Source organism: Euprymna scolopes, chromosome 40 (assembly GCF_053919585.1).
Source record: "Euprymna scolopes isolate OS-2025 chromosome 40, ASM5391958v1, whole genome shotgun sequence".
Taxonomy (NCBI): Eukaryota; Metazoa; Mollusca; class Cephalopoda; order Sepiida; family Sepiolidae; genus Euprymna; species Euprymna scolopes.
Genome location: NC_136521.1, coordinates 22,831,205 through 22,853,212, shown reverse-complemented (window position 1 = coordinate 22,853,212; position 22,008 = coordinate 22,831,205). Strand labels below are relative to the sequence as shown.

Genomic DNA, 22,008 nt, shown 5'->3' with positions numbered 1-22,008 from the left:
CCTAATAAGTTCTCCTTTCAGATGCGAAAATGAGATACTGTCCTATTTGGGGAATTTATTTTAATCATGATGAGCATTCTTCTAGTATATATATCTATATATATATATATATATATATATATATATATATATATATATATATATATATATATCTTTGTCTGTCCATTCCACTTTTTCTTAGAAACTATTGAATCGATCTAGCTGCTGAAATTTTGTGTGGACATTTGTTATGAGATGCAGTGAACTAAGTATTATGATATCCATTAGATATACATGATTAGTATTTAATGCAAAAATGAGCACAAATTTAACCATCTTCATAAAATCAATAGGCTATGACCTTTTCCATTTTTAGCAGGCTAAAAAGTTTAATATATATAAGATGTTGATAATAGACAAATATATACTGATGCATATAGATGTATTGATCAATATGAAATAATGGAATACAATACAGTGTGTAGGCGTTATCAAAACTCTTTATGCCAGGCATTTTGAAGCCTAATGTTCTTCATCAGAAGAGGTAACAAAATAGGGATGTGACATCTAGCAATAGGCATATTAGGGGATCTTGTATAGGAGTATACATTGGAGGAGATGAGAAAAGGTTATCCAGGGGATTATTAAATAATTATGGTACTTTAAATATGCTAGAGTGGAATTAAAAAAAAAAAATGAGTGATAAAGGCATGGAATACGCTTTTGGGGATGTTATGAGAATTCTTAATTAATTAGGGTGCAATGAAAGTAAATTATGCTGAGCTATACAATTCAAATAAAGAATAAAAAATGATAAAAATAAGAGTGTGAGAAAATAAAGAATAGAAAATAAAAGTAAAAAATAAAATAAAATTTTCAAACGAGATAAAATGGGTTGATGAACAGTGTTAAAATGGTGCTATATGGTAACAGAATAATCGAGCAGGTTTGGTATAGGTGGGATATAGTCTAGTAAATGCAGGGCAAAATCATAAAAGATACACAGCAATATACTGTTAGGAATATAAAGTACAAAAATGATAGTAATAATAATAATAACAATAATCATAATAACAATAATAATCCCTATCTCTATATCTATATATATATATAAAAGGCAAAATGTGTGTAACCATTTCGTGTATGTCTTCAAAAGGCTTTTCTTGAACGCATTCCCGGGTGTAGAATAAGTTAGTCATGCAAAAGCCAATCAGTCAATCTGAAAATAGAAAGGAGATGATGTATTCCTACATCTCCCCCTGGCACTAAAGTTCCTTTAAGCCAAGTTTATTGTACGGCTGTAAATTTTTCAATGCCGCGGCATCTTGGGTCTGCCACCAGGTACATCAGCCGTGTTGGGGGTATTGCTGTCTGGGAATGAGTTCGGTATTGATGTGTTTGCCAGACCAGTCAGAGGCAAGTGTTGTGGCGAAACATTGTTGTTGCTCATTGGATGCTGGTTTCCGTCATGAGTTATTGCAGTTGATATAGGGATTAAGCACCTTTTCAAGAATCGTCTATTCTGCAAAGAAACTCTCCCGGAGTGGTGCATTCGGATTCGGTGTTGTCGGTGTGGTAGAGCCTCGACGATAGTGCCTGATTTGAGCCACTTGGCCTTCTTCTTATGCTCTTGAACCCACACGTGGGATCCGACTTCCAAGGGCAGCAAAGTTTTTATGTTAGTATTGTATTGCTTTCTCAAGGCCTGATCACGGACAGTGAATTTCTTCTTGTGTTGTTCAGCAGAAATTATCCAATTGCGATGGACCTGGTAATGTTGGGGGTTTGAAGGGATACTGTCCCGCAATTTTCAATGAAACAGAATCTGTGCAGAACTTAATCCTATCTCTGGTATAGGTGTGTTTCTCTATTGAAGGATGGCACGAGCCACTTTGTCATTATTGAGACTGCCGTTGATCGATATATTGTTGTGAATGATACGTTTTGCGGCCTTGACTGCCAATTCAGCTTGTCCGTTCGACTGTGACGATATTTTGTGTTGAACGCCCCATAGCAGCAAGAAATCATCAAAAGCAGCAGATTGGAATTGAGGTCCTCCATCTTTTGCCGCACCATAGGCTATAAAAAGTTCTGAGATGAGCCGAATTCATTTCTGATTTTCTGCAATGGTAGATACACGGCCAGCAACTGTCCACAACAACGAGGTAGCTGAAGTCCCCGATTTCAAAGTAGTCGCTGCAAATTTTTTCAAATGGGAATGTAGGAGGATCGTAGAGGGACAGTGGTTCTGACGGTTGAGTAGGTGCATTTTCTGTGCAATCCTTGCAATAGCCACGGTGGTGCTGAATATTTTTGGTGATTCCTGGCCAATAAACAGAGGCTTTAGCACGATTCTGCATGGCACTGACCCCCTGATTTGCAGAATGAAGATTCGTCAAAACTCTGTTGCGAAGAGCGCAAGGAATAATGACATGGTCTTCAAAAAGAACAAGGTCATCTATGATAGACAATTTATCACGGACGTCCCAATATTCTCGAAGGTGAGAAGGTTCAACTAATGTCCGTTTCCTGGGAAAACCCTGCTGAATAATGTCGATGAGATCTTTGTATTGTGAGTCATTTCGTGCCGCAATGCTGACTTGTTCCACGATGATGTGTGGCAGGTTCTCAACAGCCATAACTGTCATAGACTTTGCCAGGCTTTGCAAATGTGATGATGCACTGATTTCTCGATTGGTATGCTGTCCCATGAAAATTGATGACACTGTGGAATGTTCGGAAGGAAAACGAGAAAGTGCATCCGGTGCGCGATTCCATTTGCCGGGAGAATGTATTATATTGAATCTCCATGGGAGGGTCGATTCTTTTAATGATTGAAGTTGCAGGTTAAAAATGCTTGAAAGTTCCCTGTCCTTGAAGATTCCAAGTAATGGTTTGTGGTCAACACTTACTGTTAATTCCTTGCATCCCAGCATGAACATTCTGGAGTGCGAGAGGCTCCAGGAAAGGGCCAATGCTTCGCCTTCTGTTGGGGCATAACACGATTCTGCCGGTGTGGTAAAGCGTGATCCAGCAAAAACTATCCTCCAGCCGTCGTTACAGCAGACAGGAGATATTGTCTGACATGTGTAGTATTTCTGCAATAATACGTATCCGATCCCAGTCTTGCTCCAATCTGATTGGATACAAGTTTTTCGTGAAACGTCAAATGAACGTACACCTTCTTTAACAAGTTGAATAATTTTGTACTTCGACTTTTCACACAATTGTGAAAGGTTGTCATCCCAATAGAATGTTTGGTGTGGTTTTATTAAATCCCGAAATAGTTATAAAACGTCGCTGACGGAGAATGCCCACACTACCTGGTTAATCAAACCAAACCAAGATCGAGCCCCAGTAATGTCAGTTGGGGTCGGAAAATTTTCGATTGCAGATAACGTCTTTGCTGCCGGGGCAACGCCATCTGGAGCAATCGAGAGGCCAGCAAAATTGACAGTGCGGCGTCCAAACTGAAACTTCCCGATATTAGCGACGATACCGTTCCTGTATAAAAATGTGAGGAAATCCCAAACACGATAAAAGTGATCCTCGATACACGCATCATAAAGCAAAACGTCATCAACGATTTTGAACTGTCGTGGTATGTCAGATAATAATTAATCATATCGACGGGTATATGCGTCGCCAGCAGCAAAAAAACCCTGAGGCATGCGTCGGTACATATATCGGCCCCATTCTGTAATGAATGTGGTCATGGGTTGACTTTGGTCATCGAGCAGCACAGAATGGTAGCCATTGACGGCGTCGATCACAGTTTTCCTCGTGTTTGCTGGCACTTGAGACGCAACGGGAAACGGGGATGGCGTGTGGTGTGTTTCCCGCAATGCCTGACTATTGAGATAGCGGAAGTCCACGGTGTGTCAAGGTGATCCATCTGGTTTTGTTACTATGACCATTGGGCTGCACCAAGTCACAGGAGTGCCAATAGGGACTGGTTTGATTATACCGCGTGCAACATCTTTATCCAACCTTGCTTCCACTTCTTTCTTCCAATGATGCGCAACTGAGATTGGAATGTGTCTGGTCTTTGGTTTAGCATTGTCTTTAAGGTGGATAGAGGCTGGTGGCATTGAAAGGGCTGGAAATGGAGCAGAAGTATTAAATGTACTTACGGAAAACTCTTCCAGTTTCGGAATGTTGTCTTCGGTGGGAGAGAATGGTAGTTTTTCTGGATGTTTTGGTGGTGGACTTCGTGCTGTGTTTGCTGAGGCGATGAGGACGAGAGGCTCTGGAGGTGCAGGAGTTTTCATAGGTTGCAGGTAGCACTGTGGGAGTATTCCCAAGTCCATGCAACCTTGTTTGCTGAAGAACAATTTTACAATATTGTCAGCAATGTAGAGAGGCTGTGTTGTAGACCAACTCCTGAGAGTGAAAGTGATCGGCAGCTACCCCTGACTGACTAGCATGCCTCCACCAACTGCTCTGATCTTCTTGTAGCATGGGCATAACTGTGATAGTTGAATCTTTAGAGCGGAGATATGCCGTGGCCCAGCAAGACAAATATTGGCACCACTGTCTGGAAAAACGGAAAGTTGCACTGGTTCTGCACCATTTAAGTTTGGTGTAAGCGTCATGGTAACTTCATCCACATTGGGTGTGGGCGAAATGAACTGTTTATGCTGCTCAGAGAATTTGACATGGGCGATGAGGCTACTTGCCCTACTAGTGCGGTAGCAAACATCGGCGTTGTGATTGAGCTTATGACAATTCACGCAGGTCTGGCCCCATGTCGGACAACTGGTGTGACATGGTGGCTTTCCCGGTACACCATGAGATGAACTACCACAGCCGATGCAATTCTTTGTGGGCTGCTTGCACTGTCTGCGATAATTGGAACTGCGGGCGGCATAGGTTTCAGACGATATCTGTAGCTTGGCTTGATCGCGAAGGGCAGATTCAAAAGCCTCAGCATGGTTCATGATTTGGTCAATACTTTTCAACTGATTGGCTTTTGCGAGAATGTCTGTTTGCAGCAGTTGATTTGAAATACCCTGTATAAATTGATCTTTGATGTTTTCATTAGCAATGTCACTCTGGCAATTTGGACAGGAAAACGCACAATCAATTGCAGCGGCATGAAGACGAGTAACAAACTGCTGGATGGTTTCATTGTCGTGCTGACAAAGATTGCTAAAGGTCATTCTGTGTACTGCAGGGTTGGCGTGCTTGGTGACTAATGACTCCAAAATGTCAAAAAAAGCTGCCTCCCCAATTCAAAGAACGACGAATGTGAGCTGACAATCACATTTTGTACAGTTTCATCGCAAGCGCTGTATAACTGAGCAGCGACCTGTGATGTAGGCAAGTTGGTAAGTTGCTTATATACATCCCAGTCAACACACAATTTTCAAAATTGATGAGGCATCATGTCTGCAGTGATCCTTGGAAGATGAGCTGTTGTAGTGGCCTTATAATTTGGTACGGATGTCAGCCGCAGGACTGGGAGTGTTGCAGGAGCCTGAGAATATTTTACCGCATACTGCATAATTGCAAGGATATCTCCAATGGTTGTGATACCCATGCATCTGAAGTGCTCCGCTGTAACGCTTGAAATAGTATTTTCTGTCAGGTGGTTTTCCAGGAAGATCTTTGCATAATAGGCATGCTCACTTTTGGAAGTGCCTGCCTTGTCGAAAAATTCGATCCAGGATGCCGAATCAACGAGCTGGCCTGGCAATCCTGTTCGTAGCGCCATGTAGAATAAGTTAGTCATGCAAAAGCCAATCAGTCAATCTGAAAATAGAAAGGAGATGATGCATTCCTACACTGGGAGGGGGGAGGTTACTATTGCTTAGAACTGTTTATATACCCCCTATATAATAATATCTATGATTTGCGAATGCGTGTAGCATCTAGATTTATTTACAGTGACTTTTACAAAATTATTGCTATTTTGGCTTCTCGCGTGTTGATTGGGCTTTTTCGTATAAAAAGCGAAACTAATTCAAACGGAGGTGTTCTCGGCATTGCGCTGGGAAACGTCCAGAAGCAATCAGCTTTGATCAATGTTGTATATCAGACAATTGCTATTCAATCTGGACAATTGGGAGCTGGTTTCCCCCTCCCCAACATCTGTTGGGGAAAAAGGTAAACAAACACAGCAAAAGTTAACTGCGTGACTTCTATTTGACCTTCCTAATTAGGTCAAATAGAAGCAGCAGAGTTAACTTTTATTGCGGACACCTGTTTTTAATAGTTAAATAAATAAATTCAAACGTGTCTCCATTGTATGTCGCGGTGGCCCAATGGTTAACGTTTGCACGTTTTTTTTTTCACACTTTAATTTCCAACTTTGCCTCAAGGGTTCGGGTTTGATCTTCATACTCACCTACCAAAACTTTTTTTTTTTAATTATTTAAAACCCCACAGGAGTTTTGATTTACCTCAAAACACCTGGACATCACCGGGTACCCCCCCCCCCCGCTAGTATATAATAAAAAAAAAGAGGTGCAGTTTTTCCCCTCTGGACTAAAATACCATAGGTTTACAACAACAGATGACACACACAAATTTACAAGTTTACAAAATTAGCCATTACCTTATTTAAATATAGAACAACATTTTAGACACATTAATTCGTAATATTAAAACATTACATTTATTCCTGGGATCATCATCATCATCATCATCATAACCTACAGAGGAAGTAGTTCCAATTTTACCCCCTTTTCCATAAGTCCTCTTACGACCACATTCTTCACTGTGTGAATTTATACTTATTCCTACTTTCCTGTGTCTACGTCATCATTAACTGACTACTGAATTCATACACATCGCATACTCTTACCACTTTTCATCTACAGAATTAATGATGTCTCCCTTTCTGTATACACCGGCTTTCGATTGGCTGAACTCTAAGCATTCCTACATTCTAGATTAATGGTATCAGCCTCAAAACCGAACACTCACTTGCATTTCAATATAGCCTCTTCCGATTACATACATACGAAAGAGAAACCTGGCTCATTACCTATCGCATTAAACACACCGACAATGCATTACACATGTATTTACACATTAAAAAAAGTTGCTGTGTGTGAATGTGTCTGTCTTTACACTAATAAGCCACACAAACTTCTGCATGCGTTTGCTTGTGTTTACACACATATATGTGTGTGTGTTTGTTTTTGTTTGCTTGAGTGCATTGGTGTTTTTTTTTTTTTTTTTTTCTCCATTTTCTTTCTTTGAAGATTGTAACACTGGGTATGGAGCAGCCAAACTAGCTGCCAACATTAACCTGCTTTTTATTGAAACCAACCGAGAGCTCTTTTTAGTATACTTGTTGTTCCCTTAAGTGCATTAGTCTGGATCTCTTTTGCATTTGGTTCACCAGGAATATTAGTTGGATAGGACTTCAGGTTCTTCTTCATAAGCCCTGTGGTACCTATAATTACTGGTATGATTGATATCTCCCTAAGATTCCAGTTTCTATATATATATATATGAGACCTTGATATTTGATCTGTTTTTCAGCTCTGTTCAGACCTCCATCATTAGGGACACTCACTTCAACTAAGGTTGCTACTTTCTTTGACTTATTCCATATAACTATATCAGGTTTGACAGCAAGCATTTTCTGTAGGGATTACATGTTTGTAATATATGGTATATAAGTCATTTCCAACTGTTCTTTCAGGTTGATGTTCCCAGGACTTGCTGGTACACTGGATGTTTAATTTTTTACAGATGTCCAGTGGAGGTACTTACATACTCCATCATGCCTTGCTGTGTAGTAGCCGTCCCCCAAAAGAACCTTGCAACTCGATACCAGATGATTCACACTTTCCAGTTCTGTGTGGCAGAACCTGCATTTGTTATCATTACCGAGACCTGCCATCTTCTTGAATGCGTTGCTCATCTACAAAATCTGATCTGGTCTTGAGCAGCCATTATAACCCTTTCCTGATCGTGGTGGAGGGCTCCCCTCTTGAGCCATTCCAAGGAACCTTCTTTGTCTATGTATTCCTGAGAGAGTTCCCTTGGAAAATGCTTTGCATGCTGATGTTGGTCCCACTCTTTAAGGTTCATCCTTTGGAAGGTCTCAGTATATTTCTGCTGGCTCTTTCTTGCTATTTCGGTGGCAGGCTTGTTTGGCATTTCATCCTCATCTGTAAGACAGCCCTGACCAAAATGCTTGGCCAGCTGGGTGACTGATGTTGTTCTGCTGGCTCTTGTCGCTTGATGTTTGTATACTATTGAGAGGGTGAGTTTCTCAGATATTGGCCTGTGCTCACTATAGTTGCCCGATGTTGGTGGTTGATCTTTGAGAGCCCCAGTCCTCCTTCTCCCCTGGGCAAATACAGTCTTGGTAGACACTGATTTCTATATATTATTTTATGAAGTCTTAGTAGCTTCCATGTCTTTACATCTAGCCGGTTGATGTATTTTGTGGCCAGTTAATGATATCAAAGCTGTATGTTATTACTGGCATAGCAAGCTGGTTGATGGCAGTTATTTTATTTTTATTTGTTTGTGTGTGTATGTGTGTGTGTGGGTGTTTGAGTGTGAGAGTGTGTGTATGCCATAAAACTATTAAGCTACATAAACTTGGACACACGTGTGTTGGTGTTTATACACATACATGTGTGTGTGCGTGTTTGCTTTTTTTGTTTTTCTTGCGTGCGTGTGTGTTTTCTTTGTACATATGTATTTGTTATGTTAACATGAACGTGCAGCATCAAAACAGATACTACACTTACAGCCTTAAAAACAACTTATTATTATATTTACTGTTTCAAAGACTGTAGTAAATAAAATCTATTATATAAATCTCACCTGTCTGTTTGAATATATGTATGAATGTTTGTATGTCTGCCTAAAACTTTTCTCAGCGGCATCGGACCAGGTCGAAATTGGTACCATTTGGTACCATCTTGGTCGAATAATATGGGAGAATTAGAAAAAATGGTCAATTATTTCCTATAGAAAAAGAACTTTGCAATAAATGAGGGTAGCAAAAAATTATTCCTTCATGACAATTTAGCCAAACATGCATGCGTGAAAAACGTTCTTTTTTGAATTTGTTTAAATAGATAAAAAAACAATGTTACTTCGCTGATGCCATCATGGAACAATGGTTAATGTGACAACATCGTTATGTTAAGGTTGCACATTTGCGCCAACATAAATGACTTTTTTTTTGATTTATAAAGTTTTAATATTTAAATAGGATTATTAATGCTATTTTTTTCATTCGCTTTTTTTTTATTTTCCCTTTTTTTATTTTTCCATTGTGTTTAATGTTTTTTTTTTTCCTATTTTTTTTTTTTAAGAAGATTTTAACATTTGAACAGGTTTATTTATGCAATTTTGTTGCATTCGGACAACAACTCTACCTGCACTTATTGGCATGTTTGAACTTTATTTTTCCTTTACTATTTATATAATCTGAGTATCCCCCTTTCGTCTCTCTTGAATCCAATCTGTTTTTTAGCCCATTTCCCCTCTTCTCATTCTCCCCATTCATTCCATTGCTCCTTCCCTACCAGACCAACACCACTCTCTTATGTAGCATTATATCTTCTAATTTTATTATATGCTTTTAATTTTATTTCTTATTCTTTATATTTTAAGGGACCTTATAATCATTAGTATTATTATTTTATTATTGTTATTATATTATTACTATTATTATTACTACTCCTTATTTTTTTATCAAAAATACTCGTGGGGGTACCCGGCGTTGCACGGGTGTGGTTAAGTAGGCGAGGGGGGAGGGTACATCAAGACAATAATAAAAGGGAAACTAAAGAATAAGCAAACGAAAAAAAATGTTAAAACTTTTTTAAAAATCGGAAAAAAAAAAAAACAGCGAACGTGATGGAAAAAAAAGGAAACTAAAGAATAAGCAAGAGGAAAAAATGGCAATAAGTGCATCAAAATAAAAACTGATTTACAGAAACGTGAACTTCTTTCCTTTCATGTCTTACAACTACAACCATGAGATCTATCCTTTAACACAAAATCTCTACATGCAGAATCCTTATATACTTCTTTAATCATCTTTTTATATATATATATATATATATATATATATATATATGTGTGTGTGTATATACTAGCATTTCAGCCCGGCATTGCCTGAGTGTTTGGAGGTGTGTGTTGAGCAAAAAAAAAAAAAAGTGGTAGTACGAAGGCAGGTTCGAACCCATACTGTGAAGGAGGAAAAGAACAGGAAAAAAAAAGTGTTTTTGCTGTTACGACCACCGTCAAACCGGGAGTGACGTAGGTTTTAATTAAGGCTAGACAATCGAAAAGAGGGGATGACTTTCGAAAATATCGGTAAAAAAAGCGACCCTTCCCTGTAGAAAAGTGCCCAGTTGAGGGTGAAGAAATTAATGTTTTTAGCCAATTTTTCGTCTGAAGAGTCGAGCTTCAAAACAATACTGATCTTGTGAAAATCCGTCGCCTCTGTAAAAAGTTTTAGGCAGACATGCAAACATACATACATACATTTATATATTGATAGCTCAAATTTTTGACCCAAACCGATTAAAAAGCTTTCCCTATCTCTGAATACGCTTTATGTAAAATTTCAAATGTTTAGACCAGAAATTGTCTGAGTAATTTGGTAGAGACCGCAGAGGTCAATTTTTTTTTAACTTTGACCACTATTATGACCACTTAACATTTATTGTTTTTGGCTCAAATCAAGTTATTAAGTTAGATCCATGTCCAAGGAACCTATATCTAAAATTTCAATTGTTTATACCCAAAATTAGCGGAGGAGTTTGGTAGAGTTCTCAAAGGTCAGATCGTTGAACTTTGACCCCTTAACAGCCAAATTTCTGGTCGAAAATGGATTACAAAGACTTTCCCAAATCTCTGTAGATTTAAAATTGACAGAGTTATTGCGAAGGGAAATGTACACAGACACACACACACAGACAGACACATTCACTTTTATAGATATATAGATATATATACTAGCATGGAAGACCCGACATTGCCTGGGATTAAATGATTATCAATGAATGTTTCACATTCCTATATTTTTTTAAATCGCATATTTTTCAATCCAATCAATGGATTATTTGCTCTAGTTGGAGATCCATCATCGTGCACTGGGAGGAAGCTTCACATACCTTCCCGCAGTGATTTGGTCCACAATACATTATAGTATACATTAAACTGTAGAGAACCTGTTGATTTTATAAAATTATTTTTTATATATAATTGCTTGAATTAAAGTTTAAATGCAAAAGTCAAGTATCATGGTTCAATTGTGCTCTAAACAGAAACATTTATTTCGAATGCATCTCTGTCATATCAAAGATCCTACTGTTGAATCTTGTGGCAGTAAAACTTCTCAAATGCACTTGTGATGTTAGGCTGTGTAAGATGTTGTTAACTTTAGTCAAAATTGCCTGTTCCTTCTTTGATCAGATTATTTTCATTATCGATTATCGATACTTATTGAAGACATTCCAATACAAAACCTATCTAAGAACACTGCCAGGCACATAAAGTATCTTTGCATAAAATTTCATAAAAATCAGCCTGGCCATTTTCGAGTCCATAGGGAATGAAATAAGACACACAAAGTTCTTCTTGTATAATAGTAGATATATATATATATATATATATATATATATATATATACACACACAGATAAATACACATTTGCTTTTATCATAAAATAGAGAATTGTTCAAGCTGATTTGGTAGGCAGTTGAAGTTTACAGCTTTGTTGGGTTACAGTTATGGAGCATCAACTCTTATTGAGTCATTTTATAATGCTGGAATCTTACATTTTCTATATGAAATGTTTGTTACTTAGTTCTTTTGTTTGTGAGAAGCAACTATGTTGCTTTCTATGGTTAACTAGACTATGTGAGCTCTATGGTATACCTGATCAACTGCTTAGATGAAAGATGATAAAGATTCAGTAAAATAAAAAAAATAACTAACCTCTTTCCAAAAGAAATCGGACAATTTCTTTGTGGCCACACAAACAAGCATAGTAACTGAAAAGAAGAAGATATTGAGAAAATCAATGGTTTCAAAAAATGAGACAGAAATCAAAGGTTATTGTTCAATAAAAGTTTTTTTTTTAAAAATTGGATACTTCAGTCAATGTAACTTCTAATCTTCTTCAGATGAATCTTGTTGAATTCAAGAATCTTTATGCTGAACTCACAAATCTGAATGAATTTTCAAATGGAATCCTTTCTATTATTTAATTGGAATTCATTGAGATGAGTATTATTTATTAATTTTATTTATTGCGGACCATTATGCCTTACTAATCTGTGACCAAGAGTAAAACCACATAAAAAAATATGTATTATTAATTCCCCTTGAATTACAAGTTTTAATAAATTAGATTTCTCAGCTCAACTTCCCACTAAGAAAAGACATTTACATTAGATGTATAGTAAATTTTGGTTATTTGATTCCACAAAAAAAACTTTTTTTCATGGTATGTTATCATATTTATCCAAGTGCCTACAATTAATACCTATATATATATATATATATATATATATATATATATATATATATATATATATATATATAGATATATAGATATATAGATAGATATATCAGGCAGTCTGGTGGTGGCTGTTCATAAAATATGCTTAAATATATTTTAACTTATGCAGATTTCATATTTATTATTATATTATACTCTATTGATTATTATACTGTACCCAATACATATTAGTGATTTCCACAGTAAAATAAAAAATATGACTTTGGTACCATCAGCTAGAATCGAAACCAAAGCATGTAGCTCCCCAGCTTTATTTGTTACCATCTAATCTAAATCTATACGCATATAAAAACTTTAAAAAAAATAACGTTATTAAAATATAAATATATATTTGCACATGCATAGAAATAACACGTTTAGTCGACTTACGCTAATTTCTCATTTTTTCAATTTTGACCAAAAGCAGCTAAAAGCCAAACCAGCTAAAATCAGCTAAAAGCAGCTAAAAGCCAAATCAGCTAAAATCAGCTAAAAGCCAAATCAAATTTGTTTCACAAATCCAAATCCTCTATATATCAAGTTTCAAGTCTGAAGACTAAAAATAGACGGAGGAGTTTCGTAGAGACTATTCCTCATACAGACAATGCCAACTTATATATATACTAGCAGGTCACCTGGCATTGCTTAGTTATGATATTTTAATTTATGCAGATTTCGTATTTCTTACAATTATCTATCGATTATTATATTGTACCCAATATTTATTTATTTATTTATTTTTTTAAATTACATTTTCACCCCAAACAAGGCACATTGCCACTTTGATGTAGGGGGTTACTATCAGAGACTTAAGCTGCAGGGATACTATGTAGGGAGTTTAGCAGCAAAATGTCTGTTCACGTTACACTTGAACTTCTGCATGTCAGTACAGTTGGGGAAGCAGGAAACCGGAAGAGAATTGCAAAATCCTGCAGTTCTGGGGAAGAAGCTATTAGAGTAAAAGGCTTTTTTACATCTGGGGATCTCAACTGTGTAGGGGTGGGACTTTGCTGCTTGTCGGGTTAGTTGGAGGTATTTTCGTCAAGGAGGTACAAGGGCTTGTAGTTCGTCAGAGCATCCACCATTAAAATACTTGTAAAACAGGCAGAAGGATGCTACATTTCGTCGGTGGGACAGGGGCTGAAGTTTAGATGACAATTCGGAACCTATTAGGTTGGTGATTCTCTTTTGTGATGTTGCCAAGCTAATCAAAAACCTTGATTCCAGTAAAACAACCGGCCCTGACGGTATTCCAATTATAGTACTCAAAAGACTTCAACCAGAACTAGCGCCCATCCTTACAAAACTGTTTAAACGTTGTCTTAAGGAGAATTGCTTCGCATCACCCTGGAAAATCTCATCAGTATGCCCTGTATTTAAGAATTCAGGTGATCGCTCATCTCCCTCTCAGTACAGGCCAATAAGTCTCCTGTGTATCATGAGTAAGTTGCTAGAATCTGTGTTAAATACAGAAGTAATCAACCATCTCAGCAAAAATAACCTTCTTAGTGACACTCAATATGGTTTCCGTTCTGCTAGATCTATAGCAGATGTGCTTACAGTTATATCTCATAGGATTAGCGAATCTCTCAACGGAGGCTACCTTTCTAGGGCAATTGCTCTTGACATATCAAAGGCCTTTGATAGAGTATGGCACAAAGGTTTACTTCACAAGATCTCCAGCTACGGTATAGCTGGAAATGTCTTCTCAGTTATTAAATCATTTCTCTTTGATAGGTTCATAAGAGTAGTGGTTGATGGGCAGAAATCAGAAGCTCAGTATTAATGCTGGAGTCCCTCAAGAGTCCATCGTGGGCCCAACTCTCTTCCTGATCTACATTAATGATCTTCTAAATCACATCCTTACATCATTCGTAGACATTTATACTGATGACACTACTATCTATGATAGCACATCTAAGACTGTAAACAACAAAGTTCTCTCTGATTCTCTCTCCTCTGATCTTGAGCAAGTGGTTCAATGGGGAAAGAGGTGGCTGGTTACTTTTAATGCATCTAAAACCAAGCTTCTATCTTTACATCATCAACGCGTTCTGATCCACATCTGGCATCAATTGAAATGAATGGCTCTCGTCTTGGGGAGGCCTCATGTTTTGACAAGCTTCTGAGCTTGACCTTTACTCCTGATCTTGAATGGAACATACATTAAATCCATTGCCAAGGCCACTGGAAAAATGGAGGGATCCTTCTATCGATACAGTAGATATCTCACTGCTGATGCAATTCTCTATCTATATAAGAGCCAGGTATGTCCAAGGATGGAATACTGTTGCCACATTTTGGCAGGAGCTGCTAGAAAGGACTTATCCTGCCTTGATAGAGTTCAAAATAGACTTCGTAGCCTCGTAGGGGATGTCCTTTTCTCTTCCTTGCAACCTCTTTCTCACAAAAGAGATGTTGCGCATTTGTCTCTGCTTTATCATTATTTTCATGGCAAGTGCTCGGCTGAGCTCAAATCTATGGTCCCCCCTTCACCAAACTTTTACAAGAAACACCTGTCTAGCAGAAAACACTATCACTAATTTCCCCCACTCTTTATCTGTGCCTAAACCTAAACATAGATTCCATGAACAAAGCTATTTTCTTAGAACTTCACGCCTGTGGAATTGTCTTCCATTTTCCTGCTTTCCAGCTGACTACAATATGGTTCTCTTCAAGTCTAACATAAACAAGTTTTTGATGAGCCATTTCATATAAGTTATCAAATTTACCGAATTTCCATTACTAACGATTACTATATTGTCCAATTTCTACTGTACACTCTTTAACCCTTATCCTCGAGTGGCCTCTTGGCCTTGATAAGCGGTGATGCCTATGTAAATAAAAAAAAAAATTCTTTTCCATTTGCTGAGCAATCTTTTTAATTTCAGCAGGCATATACTATAGAATGGCACCCAAAAGTTGTTGTTCGCCCATATTTGCATGAATGCACCAATAGCTTGAGCAAAATATGGCTGAACAACAACTTTTGAGTGCCATTCTAATATATATATATATGTATATATAGAGATAGATAGATAGATAAATATATATATGTTATATTTTCATTTAAATTATTTTGTTACTGTTTAAAATATTTTCATTTAAATTGCTTTGTCCTTACTAAAAAAAGAAAAAAAAAAGATGTGCAAATTCAGTTTCTCGCCATGTGATTTTGCACGTGTTCCTTTTTCTTTAAAAAACAGTTGTTTCTCTTTCTTTAGTAGCTGTGAATTTTGTTCAATAAAGAGGTTTGTTTTACATCTTCGTTCATTACAACACTACAATTTTCTGAACAAAATTTTTATTTCCCCCATGGAGAAGATCATTCGTCTGGACAAATTTGACGTATCCTTGGCAGATCCTCGGGTTAGCAAGCTTTGGAGATTATGGTATCGTAACTTTAATTACTATTTATCAACTATTGCTTCGTTCAACCCAGATAAACTTGAAGTTCTTTATTTAAACATCAGTCCCACCATTGCTGACGTTATTGAGGGTTATTCAGGATTTGAACACGTTGTCGAATTACTGAAAGGTTTTTACGACAAGTCTCCAAGCGTTATTCATGCTAGACATCTGCTTTCCACTCGTCTGCAACAAGAAAACGAGTCTGTCGACCAATATCTTCAGGTCTTGAATCAACTTGCCGCTGACTGTTACTTTAAAGATGTTACTCCTACTACTTACAGGAATGAATCTGTCCGTGATGCATTTATACGTAATCTCCGGTCCTCAGTAATACGTGCTAGACTACTTGAAACTGATACGCTAACTCTCAAAGAGGCTACTCAATGTGCTAAGGCTTTAGAACAAGCTCACTTTCGTGCTGAATCATACGCTTCCCCGATTGGAGCAGCCACTGCTACTACTGCTACTTCTATTAGAACTAACAATGTGTCTACTGATCCTGCAGAGGAGGCCACTATTACTAAAATTGCTGATTCTATTGGTTCTCGTATGGAGTGTGACTCTGTACAATTTTCTGCTGCCCTTCCTGCTCATGGCAAGTGTTACAATTGTGGAGGGAGATGTCACTTTAAGGATGATCGCCGTCATTGTCCTGCCCACGATAAGGTATGTCGAAACTGTGGTAAACTCGGTCATTTCTCCAAAGTTTGCCGTTCTACGATGCCGACACCTTCACGTTCTACTTCTACTATTATGGTAGTCCATGCTAAAGGTGGTGATATTTGCCCTCCCATTACTAAAATTGTTGAATTAAAAGGAAAAAAATTAACTGCCCTCATAGACACCGGCAGTTCTGATAATTTTATCAGTGCTCGTATTGTTAAAACAATGCTGTCTACTTCAAAACTTAATTCTGTAATTTCCATGGCATCATCCGCCGTTTCCCTTAAACCATCGGAATATTGCATGGAGAACATTTCCTTCAATGGTTGCGAGTATAAAGAAATTGACTTTACAATGCTTCTTGATTCCTGTATGGATATTATACTCGGAGTGCCTTTTTTAAAACTACATCAGGATATCACTATTTCTTTTGGTGAACCTCAGGATACTTTAAAAATCTGCACTCTATCCAAGATCAGATGTGCCCCTGTGAAATTGTTCCAAAACTTAACCCCTGATTGCAAACCTATTACTACTAAATCCTGAAATTACCGTGCGAAGGATGCTCGATTCATTGAAAAGGAAATTCTACAACTGCTTGGGGATGATGAATTACCATTTACTATTGAAACCGATGCCTCAGAAAAGGCTATCGGAGGAACTCTCTTACAGGCTGAGAGGCCTGTAGCGTTCTTTTCTTTTTTTAAAATTACACCAGGGTATCACTATTTCTTTTGGTGAACCTCAGGATACTTTAAAAATCTGCGCCCTAACCAAGATCAGATGTGCCCCTGTGAAATTGTTTCAAAGCTTAACCCCCGACTGCAAACCTATTGCTACTAAATCCTGAAATTACTGTGCGAAGAATGCTCAATTCATTGAAAAGGAAATTCTACAACTGCTTAAGGATGATGTAATTGAAACAAATTAACCATTGCATGCTCAGATTGTTGTGACTTTGTCGCCTAATAAAAAGAAACGATTTGTAATTGATTTCTCTCAAACTATTAACTGTTTCACCTTACTTGATGCATACCCTTTGCCTCAGGTTGAGGATCGTGTGAACCAAATAGCCCAATACCATATATTTAGTACAATTGACTTATCCAAAGCGTACCACCAGATCGAAATTTGTCCCGAAGATCGTCCCTACATGGCCTTTCAAGCAGGAAATCGTTTGTACCAATTCAAATGAATACCCATGAGTGTCACTAATGGGGTTTCTGCTTTTCAACGGTTTATGAATTCTTTCATTTCTGACAACAAATTATCTGGAATTTTTTCATATATAGATGATATTACTATTTGTGGTAAAACTCAGGAGGAACATGATGTTAATTAGGAATGTTTTTTAAAGGGTGCTTCGACATATAACCTTGAAATAAACCAAGAAAAATCAAAGTTTTCACTTCATTCCATCAATTTGTTTGCGTACCAAATTTGTAACGGGACTATGCAACCAGATCCTGAGCATTTGAAACCTCTTTTATAAATGCCTCCTCCTTCCAATCCAGATTCATTAAAGAGGTGTCTTGGAATGTTTTCGTACTATGCTAAATGGATACCTAAGTATTCATACAAAATTTGTCCACTGGTCGAAAATAAACAATTTCCCATGCTTCCTATAGTTATGAATTCCTTTGAAAAACTTAAGAAAGACGTTGCTGAATCGTCTGTAAAAGTTATTGATGATGAATTACCATTTACTATTGAAACCGATGCCTCAGAAAAGGCTATCAGAGGCACTCTCCTACAGGCCTGTAGTGCTCTTTTCTTGATCACTAAACCCATCTGAAATAAGACTTCAGATAGTCGAGAAAGAGGCCTATGCCATAGTTGAGTGCATCTGAAAATGGAGGGATTTCCTTGCTGGGAAGCACTTTACTACTGTAACAGACCAGCAAGACGTATCTTTTATGTTTAAACCTGCTAACTGAGGAAAAATTAAAAATGATAAAATTACACGGTGGAAAATGGAACTTCTCCCGTTGTCATAAAACACCATCCCGGAAGTGAAAACATTGCTGCCGATGCATTATCGAGAGTATGTGGTGCTGCTGCTTCTTCCTTGGAGGAACTAAAGTCACTACATAATTCATTAATACATCCTGGAGTACAGCACCTTTGGCATTTTGTAAGATCACAAAATATGCTATATTTAATTGATGAAGTCCGGCGTGTGACATCTAAATGTATGATTTGTACCAAAATAAAACCTCAATTCTTCGATTCTACTAATAATACACTGATCTGTTCTACTGTTCCCTTTCAGCATCTCTCCATAGACTACAAAGGACCTGTCCCGGTATCTTCGACGGGATATCGTTATATATTTACAGTTGTCGATGAATACAGTCAATTTCCTTTTGCTTTCTCTTGTTGCGATTGTTCTTCGCAAACCGCAATCCAGTGCCTGACAAATATTTTCTCCATATTCGGACTCCCCTCATTTATCCATTCTGATCGAGGAACTTCATTTATGTCAGAAGAATTCAAAAAATTTTTGACGCGACTTGGAATTGGATCCAGCAACACTACTGCATACAACCCAAGAGGCAACAATCAATGCGAGCACTACAATGGCATTATTTGGAACACTCTGTTATTAGCTCTGGAATCTAGACGATTACCCCTTAGTGCTTGGCAGGATGTTCTACAGGATTTTTAAATGCTATTCACTCCCTGCTGTGTACCACTACAAATGCAACTCCTCATAAACGCATGTCCAACTTTGAAAGGCGCTCTTCTACTGGTACTGCTTTACCTGTTTGGCTCTGTGAGTTTGGGGAGGTATTATTAAAATGGTTTGGTAACAGGAGCAAATATGACCCGATTCTCAAGGTAGTGGAACTCCTCAAAGCTAACCCTACACATGCAAGAATACGACATAATGATGGCCGGGAAGATTCAGTAGCACTGAGACATCTAGCTTGCTTTCCACATTCTGATAGCCCTCAAAATCCTGCTAAAAGTATTCAACCAGACATTGCAAATGCAGACCGAAACAAGTCCTGTTAGTACTACACCTAATACAGAAGATTAATTTGACTATAGTAGTCAGGACCCTGAGAACCAACCTTCCCAGAGGACCACTGGTCCTTCGAATAGCGAACTACCTCCATGCCGATCTAACAGAATTCGCAGACCAGTCCAGCGACTGGATTTATAAAACAAAAAAAACAAAAAAAACAATTTACAATCTCTTTTACAAGTGGGTGAAATTGCTATATTTTCATTTAAATTATTTTGTTACTGTTTAAAATATTTTCATTTAAATTGTTTTGTCCTTACAAAAAAAAAAAGATACACAAATTCAGTTTCTTGCCACGTGATTTTGCACATTCTATACAGTTTTGGTAATCCGTAGCTAAAAATTTGTCTGACGTCACTTCTGCCAGATGACTTTCTAAACACAGGGATGCGAAAGGTGAATTTAACCACCCTGACAGATATTTTTAGTTTTAAAAAAATATTATTTTTGACAGTAGATTATACAGATTGATATAGAAAGCAGCATGGAATTTCCACAGGATCCCACTAGTATCTGAATAAGCCACTAACGAATTATCTCCCCTTATTGCAGCTCTTCAAGTCAATAATAAAATGTGTTTGTTAGGTTCAGCCGGCCTTCAGGCTAAGATCCATGTGTAGTATCTGTTCTGATGTAATACTTAAGTTTATTTATCCTTAGTCAATGTAGGAGAAACCTTTCTATACTAGGGCAATTTGTATTTTTGCAACCGCCAGAGTGCCCCTTTTTGGGGAGCTGGTTTTCCCCACATCAAAAACGACCTTGTGTCCCATTTTGCTTTCGTGGGGAAGCAAATAAAATTTTCAACTAATGCTTATATGCTTTTTCATCCATTTTATGTCAAGTGTGAAATATTGCAAACCTTATCTGACAAAACACATATAGAACGATGTAGGTTTAATCGAAAAAATTCTGGGAGACGGTTATCCATTATATTTCCATCATTTGTGTGAAACAGTTCACAATCGACTATAAAAATAAATATTCATCCATTCTATATATACTAATAAAAAGTGTAAACTTACAGAGGTGTACTATCCCAATTATCACGAGCATTGATGTCCACATCTTTCAGTTCTACCAACTTCCTATATTAAGAGAAAAGATGTATTAAACATAATAATAAAGAACATTATATATATAGAGAGAAAACGATAATAAAACAAGTGTAAACTTTACAAGTGTAATAAATTTAAACAGCACAACAAAGAATACTATAAATTATAGAAAAGTTCTTCAAACCTATTTTTTCAATGGAACAAACCTTCTCATTGGAAGGAAAAATAATTGGTGTTCATTATTAATTTCACAAGAATTTTCAAGCGTTTATAAAATTTAGAGGAAAATAAGACGTGCATGTGGGAAAGTGTAAAACGCATATTTTGAAGAACTCTGTTCATAATTCATTGAAAGCTGATGAACAGAATAATTGCCAAAAATTTCCTACAGAATATTCCAATAAAAAAGAAATTCTAAAATCTTGCATCACACGCAACATGAAATCGTTACATGTTTATTCGTTTCTTTTTAATCTTTTCACCTAATTGCGTGCTTACGATTTTCTGTCAACTCATGTACAGGGTGGAATAATAAAATGTTTGCACTAAAAAAGATGACAGGATTCCATTTGATGAAAACCAGTTTTCTTTTTTGTTGCAAATCATTTACTGGTTTGCCAGTTATGTACATATCTCAAGAGCGATAGAAGCCTTTTATCATGTCTGAAAGTGACACAATGTTCAACGAGTGAGATTGGAGATGCGCTGCTGTATAACTCATGCTTTCTATCAATCCAAGCTAAGACAACAGAACCATTGTCAGCACCCTCAGAATGCATCGCTGTATTGTGACGAATAACAGAGATGCTGAAAGTGATGAAAACAAAGTTTCCGGCCACAGTTATGGTCTTTAAAAAATAGTGAAGAAATGATGAATGTGAGAAGTGTGAAGGGCCAACGTTGCCTTCACATTTTTGCCAAGTTTCAGAAAAATCTAATGGATGGGGCAAAAGTTATGGAGTGTAAAGTGTCATTTTTTGCAATTTTGGGGCATTTGTAACCCCTTTTGAGCTCCTGGGAATGTCGAATCCCAGTGAAAATTGACAAACGGTGCAGTTTCACGCCATAAGACATGTATATTTGAATTCAACACCATGGAAAACCACTATATAGACATACATATCAAGTTTTTGAGTAATATGAAAAAAGAGCTCCAAAAAGGCATGTTTTTTAGCTCTAAAAGTCCCAGAGGGATGCAAACCAGAACTTTGCCAGGGTCACCCATACTGAATTTATATTAAGAGCAATGGCCTCCACATTTTGGCCAAGTTTCAAGAAAATCTAATGGATGGATAAAACGCTATGGGACAAAAAGTGTTATTTTTGGCCATTTTGTGGCATTTATGACCTCTTTTGGGCCCCTGGAGACG

The 22,008-nt window shown here is 37.3% G+C and overlaps 1 protein-coding gene across 1 annotated transcript in view; it reads right to left on the bottom strand.

Annotated features, from left to right (window-relative positions):
* Positions 1-22,008, bottom strand: part of LOC145265429 (ankyrin repeat and BTB/POZ domain-containing protein 1-like) — a 188,295-nt gene that overhangs the window by 161,058 nt on the left and 5,229 nt on the right. Inside the window, exons 2-3 of the mRNA XM_080121262.1 lie at positions 20,606-20,668; positions 11,911-11,966 (exon numbers count right to left, since the gene is read on the bottom strand). Of these exons, the coding sequence (XP_079977388.1) occupies positions 11,911-11,966; positions 20,606-20,668 (119 nt within the window). The remainder of the gene's footprint in view (positions 1-11,910; positions 11,967-20,605; positions 20,669-22,008) is intronic.